Source organism: Corvus cornix, chromosome 3, assembly GCF_000738735.6.
Source record: "Corvus cornix cornix isolate S_Up_H32 chromosome 3, ASM73873v5, whole genome shotgun sequence".
Lineage (NCBI taxonomy): Eukaryota > Metazoa > Chordata > Aves > Passeriformes > Corvidae > Corvus > Corvus cornix.
Window position 1 is genome coordinate 63094138 of NC_047056.1, and position 16356 is coordinate 63110493.

At 36.2% G+C, this 16356-nt stretch overlaps 1 protein-coding gene across 1 annotated transcript in view; it reads left to right on the top strand.

The window, feature by feature from the left end:
* Positions 1-16356, top strand: part of TRDN (triadin) — a 117737-nt gene that overhangs the window by 60133 nt on the left and 41248 nt on the right. Inside the window, exons 7-11 of the mRNA XM_039568592.1 lie at positions 4561-4620; positions 7301-7360; positions 8752-8811; positions 11339-11398; positions 12743-12937. Of these exons, the coding sequence (XP_039424526.1) occupies positions 4561-4620; positions 7301-7360; positions 8752-8811; positions 11339-11398; positions 12743-12937 (435 nt within the window). The remainder of the gene's footprint in view (positions 1-4560; positions 4621-7300; positions 7361-8751; positions 8812-11338; positions 11399-12742; positions 12938-16356) is intronic.

Sequence of the window (16356 nt, forward strand, 5' to 3'; positions counted from 1 at the left end):
TGCTGGAGCCTGTTTAAGGAATAGGTGATATAATTGTTATTACTATTACTACCAATAAGAGTTAACTACACATTATTTTAGGCAAAAAGTAAGAACAATAATAAAAAGTATCGAGATAAAAATACATGTAAGTACAGAAGCTCTGTCTAATGGAAGGTGCAGTGGCAGTTTCTGATTTTTCTGGAAAATTGATCTTACCAGTGAAATGAATTGTCCTGCGCTTCTGGGAAATAGCTCTAATTAAAACAGGCATTGAGAAGGAATGAGAGAAGTTGTTTTACTGTGCGGCTTTCCCTAAAATTGCTTCACTAATACATTGCTGTTGGAGTGAGTGAGGTATGGAAGAAAACAATATAATGCTACTTACCCCAGCAGACATATATTAAATCACAGTGATTTTTGGACAGATAGTTGTGTGCTTCTGAACTGACACTTGCTGTTCCAGGTATTTTTTCAGAAACTATCTTTGTATTCAGCCTGATTTGACAAATAGAGGCCAGGCCCTTCAAAACTATTTCATTTACTATGCATAGCATATCAACTTGTTAACAGGGCTGTACCGATAATGCAGGTATTAAACACCACAGAATAAAGCTATCTGTATTTTACCACATGGATAAATTATGAGATCATAAGGACAAATTTAATGTGTTCCCATAATTTAATTTTTTGTAGCGGGAAGACAAAGTATTTGAGACAGCTAAATAGATAGATAGAGCTAGACCATACAAATCCATAATATGCTAGAAACCCACAAAATTTCACCCAGTTAGCGAATTACAAGGCAAATTTCTGACACAGGGACTGTCTAGCCTGATTTCTTAAGGTATAGCTACAAATATGCCTCCATTAACTTTAAACTGGAGAACACGATACAGATGGCAACACAGCAATCGTTTCCTTAAATTATGTATTTGGACCTCGGAGTCTATGTCCCTCTCCAGACAACCCCCTTTTTTTTCCAGTGTTCCTCCAAGAAGTATTAAGTTTTAGCCATCTAAAGTTACTTTACTTCTGAATGAAAGCATTGACACAGAGATTTAATGCTCTCTGACTAATGCACTCTAACTTCATTGTATTAGTTCATTTATCTTAACTTTCCTGAGAGTGCTGCTCTGTAGACAAGCACTTAGTCTGTTAGCTGGAGCGAGCAATCTTTGCTTCATGCTTACTGCACTCATCACCTGGCTTTATAATAAGCAGCAGACTTAAGACTTACTCAGTTTGAAACTATTTTTACTTCTCTTAGGTATGGAAGCAGTGTCTTACTCCATCTCCTCTTTTTGCACTTTCTGGTTTTGGGTGGGGAATGTCCTTGGAGAACTTTATTGGAGAAAACCTAAATCACATCCCACTTCACTATGTCCTCAATGTGATGCAAATAAAATCTACTATGATGTTTGAAATTTGGAAAATCCTCTCACATATATGCTACACTTCTTGTTTTTATTTTTCTGTGAAGTAGATAGCAATATTAAGTTTGGAATACGTTGTTAAATTACCTTCAAATTTTCCATTATAAGTTTCTATTTTAGATTATTTATAAATTTATCACACTCCAGTCACTTAGGATGAGATTTCCCATGTTCATCTTTTTGCCTCAGGCTGAATTTTCATTCAAAGACATGCAAAAATGTTTCAGCAATTTCCAAAATCTAGGTTAGAGAAAATTAGGTTGGGGTGCTATATTCTTTTTTCCAATGCTAATAACAGTTCATTTTGAGCTTATGGCTTTTTGGTATTTGCAAGGAAGTCCAAGAAAATTTATTTTAATTTGTGGAAAAATTTTAGCTTCCACAATTGCTGTAAATCTACTTGGTTTATTAAATTCTAGTTATTATTTTTTCTTATGGATGACACAAGCATCCTAGTAGCAAAAGTAACAAAAGAGGAAATATTTTAATTACAAAATGTGTCATAAAGCTAATAAAATGGTTGAATTCAAGTTGAATGAACAGTTTTAGTTTCAGCATTTTTCAGTTAAAGAGTATGTAAGTAAGCATCCTTAAAAAAACTTTTTTATATATTTGTGCTTTTTTCTTGTTGTTTTGGCGGTGGGTTTTTTTTAAATATGGAAAAGAAAATCCTATCAGCTCTAATTTGTTTCACAGAAACATGGCAGTATGTCCAGCCTAGCTAATTCTAAAACCTAATGCTTGTACCTAGCATTGTGGGCTTGAAAAAGAGCATGTATTAAGCCCTTTACAAAGAAAATGATAACCAAGTGACAAAATGTGGAAAAGATCTGTAGACAGTAATGTATTTTCTATGACAGAGCTTTTATGACTACATATGAAATCAAACACAAAATTCAGGGGAGAGTTAAGACATTAAGAAATATCAGATTTAAATTTATCAGATCAAAAGCTTCAGTGGATTTTGTTGGTCTTGTGATTGAAGAGTCAAAAATGGCCAGTGATCATAGCCCTGAAACATGAACACTTTAATTTTTGGCAGCACCTGCCCTTCCCAAGTAAGGGAAGCCATAGCTCTGGCAGTGCCCATAAGAGGTAATGATAAACATTACAATCTGAGATTAGCAACCTCTGAGGCTATGGAGATATCAACACACAGGATAAGGCTCTCAAACTAGCCAGAGATCACCTTCAGCCTATAATTGGGAAGAGAAAAATAGCTTATGCTTATGCCAGCCTGGTCTCTGCTTATCCACATTCCAGGCTCTCTGCCCAGACACATCAAGTTACTTTTATTTCTCGAGAAGGGGACAACTGATCCCTTCTTCATTTTTTAAGTTGTAGTCCACACAAATATTAATATTTCTTTGCATTTTTGCTATTTGTACCATTTTGAGGATGTGAAACCAACTTAAATTAGATTTTTCTGTCCACTTTCAGGTCTGTTGATGTTCAGTCTAGTTAGTCTTGTTCAAGGCTCATTTTATGGGTTTGTTGTTTGTGTGGAGGGGTTGTTTGTTTTCTTTTATTTTGGGGTTTTTTTGTTATTGTTTTTTGTTTATTTGTTTGTTGGGGTTTTGTTGTGTGTGGGTTTTTCTCCCAAATTATGAAACAAGGGAATGCTATGGAAAAACTTCAATAAATTTTTAAAACCCTACAACAGTCTCTCTTACACAAGTAATATGTCCTGTGGATAAGAACAAGCTTTCTGATTACCAGTCTGTTCTGCATAGTTCAGCTGTATTCTTTGGCAGAGAGGCTACGAGAGCTTTTGTCTGAATGTGCAGAAGCTCATGTGTCACTCACATTGACCATCACAGAGCTGTTGTTTGCAAAACTGTGCTGTTAGCCCAGACAAAACTGACAAAAGTGTTTTGCAAAGAGCCAGCATCTGCTAATACAAATGTAAGACGTAAAAGCATGCTACAATTTCTGCAAAAAATACTCAGTTTGGAGAATGGTTTTTTCTTGGTATGCTCCTAGATGCCCTAAAGCATTTGAATGAGTTGCAGTCTGTAATTCATTGAATAATACATTGCTGGTGCTGGTGCATTCTTCACAGCCCAGGTTTTTTTAGTGAAAATTTGCTATACACAGTCTTTAAAGGCTTTGAAATATCTCTCTTCAGTCTTTTTTGACTGTACTGCTGTTCGTTATCAGCAATAATTTTTTTGTTATGACTGAAAATGAATTTTTGATAATGCAAACACATATAAGGCATAATGAATATATTGAATGTTCTGAATGTTTTTTCTTAACGACTACAACATGCTTTTTAATGTGGAAACACTCAGCCAACAAAAAATGCTTGTACTTTTGTGAAATGACATTAGCTGCAAAGCTGGTGAAATGAATGGATACAAAAGCATAATGTGCTGGTGTATAAAGCTCACCATCTTCTAATCAGAATTTTGTTCACTTGTTCCCAGAAACCTGGGCACTGAAAAGAAAATAATTTTCCCCTGAATTTACAAAATGCTAATCTTATAGTAGCATAGGTTTACTAAGGTTAAAATCATTATTTTGTGGGATTGAACCACTTCATAACATGGTCTGAGAGCTGGGTGGGCAATAGAGCCCATAAGGAGTCATGTTTGCCTGCCTCTTGCAGGACATAGAGTTGGTTGTGTCTTGAACAGCTGCTCTTCCTGAGGTTACACTCTGATTAAAAGAGATATTTTCTTGTTAATCCATCCTGTGACGGAAGTAACAGCTAAAAATAAAGAAAAAGTAGCATAGAAAGCAATATGCTGGCCGATTTTTGTTAAGAATAGAATGCAATGCTGTCAAGGGCTGAAAATAATTTCCTCGGTCAGAAATCTTAGAGTCAGGGTGCTTGTGTAATGGGACCAAAAGAGATAAGGCAGATTAGATTAAGGTTGCTGAATAATCACTTCTTTCAGAAAAAATATAGTCTAATATCTGAAGGCTTATTCTTGGAAAATATTTTTCTTGGACCTGGAATTAAATATTGACATTAAGAAGGTCTATACATCATCACATACCTGTGACTCAGAGATAAAATCCATTATTTGGGTTTACAAATGCTTTTCCTTGATCACTTTCATGAGATAATAAGTGTGCTTAATATATCTAGATTTCATATTTATTGTGAGCTGGGGTTTATTTATTTGTTTATTTGTAGCAATTCACAGAGACAAACCTGAAAAACAAGAAAAAATTGAGAAGAAGGAACCCCTAAAGGGTATGTATTCAGCTTTTGATATTCTTTGTGTTTTTATCAGTGATTCAAAATAGTCTAATCTATTGACACTTAGACTGTTCTTGTAGATCCCAATTACGTTTAAGGATGGAGGAAGTGTTGTGAAAGCCAGCTGGAAGGAGAATGAGGATTTAAAAAAATTTTGAATTCATCACTGTACAGAAAAGCTGAAATTATATTCAAAGATTAATTAATAAGTCTTTACTGTACTATTAACTTATGTAAAAGACACCCAGAGCACAAATGGGTGATTTTTTTATTCTTTTTGAATAAATCCAAGCATATTGTTTGTCCTTGAGAATACTTCTGACCAAAATGTAATGAGTAAATTATAACATACTGGAAATGGTCCCTGTAGACATTCTGTGTTGGAAACCTGCATTAAAAAAAAAAAAGAAATATCTCCAGATTCATTGCAGAGACACTGGGGAGACGTTTAGAGAGAATTTAACAATATCCTGGTGGTGTATGCCAGCAACAAATTACAGATCTGTTGTGGGAGTCAGAATCAGGATACTGCTTAGTCTCCACCCACAACTCATGAGTTAACTCTGGGTTACAAGAGCCACCATCTAGTTTGCCTTTTGTGAGGTTATTTTAGCAAAATGGAATTTTGGTGCAGCTCACCTACTAGTCAAAACACTTTAATTCCTCTGAGAACATGTCCTTTGCACTAAATTATGGTTAATAAAGTCTTGGGCTGCAGGAAGAAACACATTCTGGAAGAACAAACAGGCCAGTGATCACAATAAATCACGAAAAAAAGAAAAGGAAAGACCAAATATTCAGCCACAGCAAACTTATTCAGGCCAAGAATGCAAGTGAATGTGCATCTCTCAAAAGCTGTGCTCAACTAGGCCTTTCTAATGGTCTCTGGAGCTTTTCCATTTCCAAGTAATTCAAAATGAGTAAAACAAGACTGATTTTAGAAGTTAATGGCAGGCATATAAATTGAGGGTCTGTTAGAATGAATATTTTTTAGTAGAAAAGAGAATTGTGATAACAGGGGAAATTTTTTCTGAGATTTGGAAAAATGGCAGAGCAAAGACCATAATGTCCCACATTAAAACAAGAATTGTCTTTAAGTCTTTAAGACTTCTGTTAAAGACTTCTGTTCCTGGAAAACTTGGAGAACTCTTCAACTTGATTTCATAGGAGAACAATATTTAATGTTTTATTAAGTTTCTTAGAACTGGAAAAAAATTATCCCAGCCAAACTCACATATCCAGTGAAAAAAAATCACTATTATACTGCCTTAGCTTGCCATAAATCCCATTAATATTCTGTCTACCTAATGGTATTTTTTCTTGAAGTGCACTATTGGTTTTGTTTAGTGAACTATTGCCAAAACTGCTACGGAAGCACTGCTGTGTATAGAGATTCTCTGTATTCACAGTACTAGTAAACATTACTTTCACACTGTACATTAAATTTCAAAAATATGACTATGGATGTGTGTCTTTCTAAAGCCTGTTTCATTGTAGTGTGACTGGGAGACTCCAGAGACTGCATCCCTGTATATTAACTGTTTATATTCTATGTTAAATACATTCCCTTTTCAAGATTGAGACAATGGAGGGTATAAATAGCATTCTGTTCTAATTTATAATCAGCTTCTGGGATGAAGTTTAGGAAAGTTATTTAATGACACAGAGAATAATTGGAAGTGTCTCAGTCACTTAGCAGTGTCTCAGTCAGGGATGTCAGGCATATTCTCAGGTATTTCATCACTATACTGCTTAAAAATGTGGAAGTCTGAATATTCTCTACCACTCTTCTTTTGCATCCAGTTAGATATGGAATTCATGGTACTGTAAAACGAATTCCTTATCTCCTCATGTTAGACAAAAGGAGTTTTGCTAAACTTGGATGAAATCTCCTCAGTATTTAGACTTAAGCTAGGCTTGCATTTTCACAGCTGTGTTTTCTGAAGTGCTCTAAAACCCACATGCTTATTTTTCATTTTCTGGAAAATTGTAGTGTAAAATCTTAAGAAAAGGGAGTGGAAAATGTGAATGAGTGGATAGCATAATGCAGTTTCCACTGTCATAATGTTAGTTTTACCTTGTGCATACTGGGCACCCAATTATGGTTTTGAGATTGTCATTGCCAGGGACTGATCTCAGCCAGTGTCCATTACTAGCTATCTGTATCCATTACTAGCTATCCATATCCATTACTGGTTATCCATTTCAAGCCAGCTGGCAAGTGGCAGATGTATCATTTGCACATGTGATTCTCTTATGCTCCGAGATTGATTCCAGGGTTTTTACGACCTGTGTGTGACAGACTATGGGGTGGCCAAGGTGAAGTCCTCTTTGTATCACAGGCAGCAGCATTTACTGTGAGCTGTGTCTTAGTGCTCAACAGTTTTCTGAAAATCTCTCTTGTGGAATTGACAGACAGTTGCAAGAGATGATGTTATGCAGCAAACAGCTGAGGCATGTTACCATGGCAGTAACTTGTTAGCCAGAGTTGGCTGCTCACACGCATGTAGTATGATGTACACTGTAAAAATATGCACAGGGCAGCTCAGGAGCAACACACTCTGCCACTTAATATACTAAAGCTTATCTCAGTGAAATTGTTTTGGATTCTTAATTTTTTCCACTTTTTTTTTTTTCTTTTTTGGATATATATAACGCTTTCCTTCTTTTCTAGTGACAAATAAAGACAAACTGGAAAGACAAGAAAAACCTGAAAAAAAGGAAAGGCATGCAGGTAATTATTTAATGTCAGAATTTATTTTATATTGGGCCATACCCCAAAGATAATTCTCTACTCAATTTCCATTTACATATATCCTTGATTGGAGAAAAAAGAGTTATAAAATGTTATGAATAAAAATAATAAGATCATATAAAGGTTTGCAGACTTACACACTAAGTAGCATTTTGTATTCCTTCTGTATGTTTGCTGTTGTTTTTTTTTCTGAGGAAGGGAGATAATATATTTTATACTCTGGATTAGTATAATCTCATGATCATCATTGACTATTTCCAACACTTGCAATAAGTATGGTTGCTAAGAGACTATAGTCATCCAAGAAAAAAGCACCTGACAGCCTATAAACATAGGTAATCAGACAGGCCATGTAGGAAAAAAAAACCATTTTAAATAGAGTACTGCATAGGGCCATTGCAGAGCCACTGAGTAGGCCAGGACTAGTTTTTCAATAGTTACTTGCAATAAATAGGTATGTTTTATCCTCCCCAATTCTTACTTTCTTTTTAGACACCAACTCGCTCATGCGTATATTTTTGTGTTCCTAGAATAATCTCATATGCCATACTCAAATAGGGAACTGAGTATTTGCACACACATGGTTCCTGCAGGCCACCTCAGGGCACATGAGCGCGTGGAAATATCAGTTCTGCACATCCGTGGACAAGTTACTGTGCAAACTTTAATCACAAATATTATCAAATCAGAGCCCACACACGAGAATATTCTGGACTACCCCCCACTCAGCGACTCTCATACAACTCGGGTGTATTCTGAAACCTGAGCCAGAAATCTAGTAACTACAGAGTAGTTAATTTCAATTTGTAAGGTGGAAATTAAAAGCAAACAAAAAGCCCTAAAATGCATTAGTTATAATGTCATTGCAATTAGATTTGTAATTAATTATAGTGCTTAATCATTCGTAGCTGGAAAAACTGTTAGTTGTTCTGTGGAGTTCAGAAAATCCTTCAGAAATTAACCAAAGTAATAAAAAAGAAAGCTAAAAAACAATAAACCAAAATAAAACAATAAATTAGAGTATATAAAAATATTTTTTAAAAATAACCAGTAAACAATATAAATAAGTTTGACTGTTCTCAATTACCCTCTTTCATAGGATTACAGCAGAGCTAGACAGGCTGGTGCTCCTCCAGCCAATGACAAAGACCTCAGTGATGGCAGATGAGTTTTTGAAAGTTCCAACCCCATGTTTTGGTGTCAACAACAAACAGCAGCAGCTGAATCATCCTTCCTTGTTCTTTGCATGGATAACCATGGTGCATACTTGTGTTTCTTGATCCTTTTTCTCCTTTTTCTCCTTTTTCTCAATTAAATGCAACATTTCTCTTTTTTGTAATGACCATTAAGATTATTGGTTTTATTTTTAGCTATTCCCAAAGAGAAACCTGAAAAGCCAGAAAAACAAGAAAAGAAATCTCCATCTAAAGGTATTGCAGATCATCATTAACAGTTGTACAATTTAAGTGCTTGTATAGTTTGGGAGAGTGTGGAGATAAGTATTTAAAGTACAAAGCTCTTCTAGTTCATGCTGTACATTTTTTGGGTGTTGTCACTTTTGCTTGAGCAGGTCTTGATTAGCCCCTGAGTGAAGTCTTGCCCAGCATATTTTTTTTTGCTTTACTCTCTTGTTTTGATGCAGGGAGTTTATTATAAATCATTCTTACATAGCTAAAGAACTAAGCCTATGCCTATTTTATTTACATTCCTTGATGCCTTGTCCTCCGCAAAGGGATTCAGTAATTTGCCTGCAAAGAAGGTTTTCTCTTGTGTATTAGTTTTCAACCTGATGCAGACTAATTCCAGAGTGTTTACTGTCTCTCAGTCTGGGTCTTCCATCATATCCAAAAATAGATTTCATTCTGTTGCTTTTATTATTTTCAATAACATTTTAATTTCAGTATATGATTTGCACTGTCCTCCATGGCAGAAGTGGCTTTGGTTAAGATTTACATATCTAATAATAATCATATATATTCTGAAGCCATATCATGGGTGTGTAAGGAGTGATTTTCACCATTCTTTTGACTGATAATTCCATCTTTGGTTATGGTTTGGACAGGGAGATTTAAAAATCCAATCACCTTGCCTTATTATGCCATTTTTTAAAGACTAACATTTATTATTACTTGGCATTTGAATGTTTTTATCTGAGGTTAGATATTTCTCCATGGCAGATATTTCTGTAATGAAGTTCAGTTTCAGTCTTTGTCTCTTCATTTTATTCGGTTAAATCTTGAAGAAATATTATTGGTATCTTAGTACCAATTTATTGTGGTATTGAGATTAAACTCATGATGTTGAGATGCATGAATTAACTAGATTTAATTTGAATATGTTCAGACAATATAGATGCAAATGTACAAATCACCCTTTTTTTGACTTGACCATACTCTAAGGAGAAATGTAAAACAGAAAGTAGAAGTGAAGAAAGAAAGAAAGCAGAATGAAGACTTATAGCCTTAAAGACTTTGAAGGGTAGCCATTGTCCAGTCTCTCTTTTAAAGGGATAATGTTCATATTTTTCTGCTTTCAGTGTATAGATTGAAACTGTGGGATTTTTTTCATGAAATGAAATCATGCCGAAGTAATCCAGAGAAAATAAATGCCCACAGTGTCTGTGTTGATTTGAAAAGCAAATAACTTCCAAGAATCACTGAGATAGTCCTAACAAGCAGCCAGCCTCTTTACCCATTTATCTTCTGCTAGCTAACCAAATAATCACTTAGAGCGTTAATGTGTTTAATAGCAGCCATGGCTCCAGTCACTGGCTGGAAAATTTTATGAAGAATTTGGACACTGTAGCTGCAGAGATTTGTGGCTGCAGTGTGACACAGCCATGCTGCTCTCTCTTGGATTGTTTCCCTACCATGAGTCCCTATGGGTGGACTCAGGGCATCAGTGCACTTGTCCTCAGCATGTCCAAAGGTGCATTTCTGCCAGCAGTGTGCTGCTGAACTTTCCATTGCCAGGATCACCTCTCTTTTCTCAGGGGTCTGCTCTAAACTGGATTAGCTACCAGCAGTGCTGAGGGGTTATTTCAACCACTTGCAGTTCCTAGGAAATGAGAATGTTCAGGTCCTGGTCAGCTTCGGGGAATGGGCATACTGAAAATTGTCTAGCTACTTCCCATACAGTCAGCAGGTCTTCTCTGTGCTCATTACAAAGTCTCAAGGTAATTCTGCACTCTGTTAAAGGCTCCAGAAAGCCTCAGTGATATGAGTGGTTTTTAAACACATCATCTGAAAACAACTATATTTAAAAAAACTAAAACCATGTCTAAATATCAGTCATGGTTCATACAGGCAAGAATTCCAGGATGGAATTCAGTTAGAGAGGATGTTGTTATTCTGTAGTTATCAGTTGAAAGAAGTGTAATTAACTCTCAAGGCTGGTTTGTTCTGGCAATCTGTCTGGATGGTGACCAGGAGGTGCAAAGATAGAGGTCTGCATAAAATTTTAACAGCCTTTCTGGAACATAGTCATGTGTGTGTTTACACAGTGTATCTTGTGCAGACATAAACTCACTTGAGATGGGCTCTGAAGTGAGCTCCAGACTTATGGCTGTTTTTGTAGACAATGAGCCCAAGCTAAGAAAAACACCTTTCTGTAAGACAAACACAGACACAGGGCTTCCTGTTGTCTGGAGCACAAGGCCAAGTCCGTGTCTGCTCAGAACTTGACATGAGCAAGTTTGTGACATCTGGAATATGCAGTAAAAATATTCCCTAGAAAGCTTCAGATCTGTGTGACTCACTTGTCTTCTGGTAAGGGAGTCTCAACAGATATTTAGGAGTTTTGTATTCCACTATGTGAACCTGAGAACAAGAATTTTGAAAACTGAAAAACCTGAATTGTAAGGAAATGTGAAATTTTCAGTGATGATGTTGTGTTTTGGCAATATTTTCTTGTTCTTTGTGAGTTTTTTCCCTAATATACAGTTGTTCTTATTTCTAGTAACTCAAAAAGATATACCTGAAAGACATGAAAAAGCTGAAAAGAAACCTCCTCCCAAAGGTATTTATTTATCTATACTACATTTTTTAAACTGAGTCAATATTGAAATGCATAAACTTTATTTTATTCAAGAAGATAAATGTGCATGAAAAACCAGCTACATGAAACTAAAATGAAAGTAATCTTTAATCAGAATTAAAATGTCTCTAGAACATCCAGGGGTTAATTCTATGTTTAATCCCTTTTAAAATCTGTTGAAATTTCAAATCGAGAATGAAAGTACAAACCACCACTTCCATGAAAAACAAGTAAGCTTACCTGCAAGTGATCTGACATACATTTTCACTATAACTAGTTAAGGAAATTAATTCTCCACTAGCCAGCAATATCTGGCCATACCATGGCTGTGTTTGGGAGTAGTTAAGCTCATACATAAATACCTGAATTCTGGTTTGCAATAGTTAGATATTCCAGTTTACATATTGATAAAATCAGTTTAGTCAGCTCAGTGATTTAATAGAAATTGAAGCCTAGAGCATTACAGAAACCTTAAATTTGATAGCATGCAAGTTCTACCTCAAGGAAGGAGATGTTTAGATCTATGAAGAAAACAGAAGTATGAACATCACACTGAACAGATTAGTTTAAAACATATGCAGTGGTACTTTATACTACTATTGGATTTTCCACTGGAGACAACTAGAAACACACGTACTGCCAGCATCCATGGCTCAGGTGAGAAAAAGTTGCTGACACACAAAACCAGAAAGAATACTCCAGGTCTCACCAAGCTCTGTGTGGCTTCAGCTACTGATATTTACAGTTTGGTAATTCTCCTTGGAAGCCTCCTCACTCTGCTGAGGGGCATCTCATGAATTGGTCTCATACACTTTCAGCTGGGAGAACTGGTGTAGAGTCAGACTCAAGAACTCAAAACATCTTGGACTGAGACCTAGAATCAGTGCATGAAAGCAATCCTTAAAATTAGCCACACACTATTTTTCCAGCTTACAACAGAGTTTAACTCTGGTCTCTGAAGTCTGAACTTGCTCAGATTTTACCTGGAAGTACCTCCCATATTTGTTTGCTTAATGACCAACATCCTTCTCCCTAGTTTATACCATAAAAACTATCATATTGTCATTACGCTTAATATTATTTGGCATATTCTATTATATTTAGTATCAGCCAAGTACGTGGTATAGCACTGAAGATAAAACCTGTTTGGATCTCATACTTCTGTTTAATTCTGCCTGCTTTGAGGGGATTGTAGTTTTCGTCATTACCAAGCTGTTAATAATGAAGAAATGCTCATTATTAATAGCACAATATAAAATAAATGGCACTGAGTATTATGAGGGGGGGAAGGAATGACACTGACAGCTTTTTCTTTATTACCTGCAGAGGAGAAGAAAGTAAAGAGCACTAAAGTGGAAGCAAAAGTTAAAAAGGAAGTGAAGGATGGAAAAGGAGAAGCAAAGATGGCAGAGAAGGTCAAGCAGGCAGAGACAAAACCAACAGAAACTGGGCTAATAAAGGCCAAAACGAAAGTTAAGGAGGAGAAAGCTCTTCAGACTGTAACTAAATCGGACAAGAAAGGTAAACAAAATGAGGAGGAAACAGATGAAGATCCTAAAAAGGTAGTAGGGAAGAAAGAGAGAGAATGGAGTTAAATCTGTCAAGGACCAAAGTCCACCCATGAAAAACAAAAGTGGACTGCAAATAAACTCCACATGAACCTCACACTGCTAGGATGAGATTACAGAAAATTAAATAACTTTAATGTATATAATCTGAAGGTTCTAGAAGTTTTTCATGGCTAAAGATTCATTGTAATTTAAATCCTTCTGTACCAAGGACCAATTTTTCTTCAGATAGGTCTGAGAATTCATGGATTTGTTCAGTGGCATCGAAGGTAGTAGATTGTGAGCAGAGTTATTTTTGAAAATTCAGACTGTCCAGTGACCTATTCTGAATTTTGGTTTGTTCCTACATCTGCATATTTCCTCTGTAACCATAAAGAAAATAGTGACAGAGTAAAGGCAATGTAACAATTTATCTAACATCATATTGTATGAGGCACTGTCAGGTTGTCAGGTATTGTACAATGTAGTGACACACCTGCTGATGTAATTTAATGCAAACAGCTTCCAAATTTCTCCTAAAAAGGAAAGAAATGTTATTACTCTCATGAAAGGAAGAAATTAAGTGATAAAACAAAGAATCAATGTGCATCAACACCATATAGTTAACAAGGTGTTAACTATGTGCTCCCCTTTGTCAGAGTAAGCCTGGGCTCTTCTACTCCTAGGTTGCACAGACTGGTTCCCTGATTTCCCTGTGGCATTTCCATGGCACTAAGTACAATTTGATATGAAGGCAGCAGGGACTGGCTTTCTGTATGAACTGCCACACTGCAGCCACGGGATTATTCTGACATTGACACAGGCAGCTCAGTGCTGCATAGTGCACCTATCTGATCCTTTCAGCTGTTAACCACAGATAAATCGTTGTGCCTGAACATCAAAGAAGCCGTCTCTGCCTCAATATCTGAGTCTGCCTGAGCAGATTCTCTCACTTTCATAACCATCACTCTGGACCCCTTAGGAGTTGCCTAAATTACGCTTTTCTAGAAAACTGTGAGACATAGCCCACTTTCTGACATGCATAGTGTGCTGAACTAGTATGTTTTAAAATTTATTTGTATTCTAGTTAATTTTGTCTTTTACTTGAAGTATTGGGACCTTTGAGGCATGGAATCAAAGCCGCATCTATCACACTGATTGCTGTGACCAAGGAGAAAATTCAGCAATTTGTTCAGTTTGCTTGGAAGGTGAAATTCTCTTTCAATTTTTTGTTCTGGCAGATTTTCAGTGCACAGTGGATCCACTCTATACTGTTGAGGATAAAGCTCTCAAAAAGAAATGGTGTGCAGATGAGGCACCTTGATCCCTGACAACAAAATATTTTAAGTAGGGATCAAAGATTACCGAGACTGAAGAGAGTAGTGGTGGTTTTTGTTTGTTGGTTTGGTTTTTGTGGGGTTCCCACCACCAACTTTAGCTAATAAATATTATCAAAATGATCCATCTTGACATCAAATATTAACAGATCACTTTCTAAGTCTGCTTTAGAGAGTGACCCCAGGGACTGTGCACAGAATCCCAGCAGGTGAAAATGAGAATAAGCAGCTGGAGTGGAGAAAGGAAGGAGCCTCTTCAGCTGCCCTTATCACTGGAGACAGGGCTACACACATCCAGTGACAGCTGCATTTCCTGCTGTTGTGCTTCCTTTTTCCACCATAAGCCACTGCTACCCAGCTAGATAGCCTAAAAAATTCACTTTTATATTTCAGTCCCATTGTGACCCAAGGTGAACATAATTTCAATGCAGTTTTGCAGAGATTTCCTGATCCTTCAAACTTTACTTTTACTTGCTCAAGGGAGTAGTTCTGCCAGCTTATCTGAAACAATGTAAAAAATATAGCAGTGATGACAGAGGAGTTGTTGTGATTTCCCTGCTGTTTCATCATTTAGTACTGAAATTAAAATTAAAAAAGATAAGTCATGTCCCTGGGTAAATCACATGAAGCCAAACAACAGAAACATCTATGAGTATTTTTACCATTAAGAATCTGTCCCAAACTTTGACATGATTTATTGTACTTATATGAATATTTGTGCCTCCATTACAGAGTTATAGGTGAAAACTAAAATGTGAAATTCTCCTTTCAATAAGAGAGTTTAAATTAAAATGGATTTTTAGCCATGAAGAGGTACTTGAAAAATCATATTCATTTAAAATTCCTTAGATTTCAATCTTTACTGATTGGTAGCATTCCTATGAACTTAAATTGGATGATATAGTGCACCTTGCTATGTTATATAGAAATGATATTTTTGTTATTCAGAGATTCACATTCTGCCTTCAATTTGTTTTATAAATCCCAGGTTTTTGGGTTGAATTTCTAAAGAAACACTATGAGGAGAAAATTAATACAAAATCTTCTTTCTCAGAGACAATCAAGATCAAGGCTTTTTTCAAAAGTTTATTCAAATTTCATTTCCACAAAACAAAATAAAATAAACCCACAACAAAACCCCACAACAACAGAAAAAGAAAAAATCAACAACCCAGTCTGTTTTATTTCTGGTCTATACTACTATGTTTAAAGAATAGATTATTTTAATATCAGTGAAATGGTGTGATTCTAGGACCTCAGGCTATGTCTATATCATAACTCAAAGAGAACCAGCACAGGCTTGTGCTCTGTCTCGGCATTGTCCATACAGTGTATCTTCCCCTGCCATAGTTTTGTCCCATATCTTCCTGCAGTCTTCTGTACAATGCCCCAAGTGGTCCAGGGAATTTTCCCAACAGGCAGCAAGGATGGAGGCAGCCTGTTTTGGCAAAAGAGAACTCAGAAAAACAGCTTTTTGGGCAAGACCTGTGCCCTGAAACTTGCTTTCTGGGCTAAACAATTGGTGTTGCTCAATTTGATTTATTAATACCCACTAAGGCCCTATTGCAACTGTTTCGAAGTCACTGCAAACACTCTGCTGGCTTCAGTAGCTTTAGGTGGGCTTAAGAGTACAGATCTCTACATGTTTTCTCACACACACGCTGTTACTTTTTTTTTTTTTTAGAATTATCATATAGACTTAGGGCAGATATTGTAGCCTTAAGGATGGAATGCAAAGCTGGAGTCAGCCAGAGTGATAAATTTGAATTCCTAGATATGAAAGTAAAAACTATTATGAATATTCATTAGAGGTTTTAACAGCAATGTTTACAAGCACAGCCCTGTGTACATGCTGAAAGTTTTGCCCCAAGCTCTACAATACTGACTAGTATTACCCTTGCCATCACATTGACACAAAATAGCTGCCTAGGCTTCTATCAACTAGAAAATGTATTTGGATATTTGTTGAGCTGGTAAACCTTTTCCTAATTTCTACATCTGCATAGGAAATAATGACTTGAAAGCTGCAGTTGTCCATCCAAGGACTGCTGTAGCA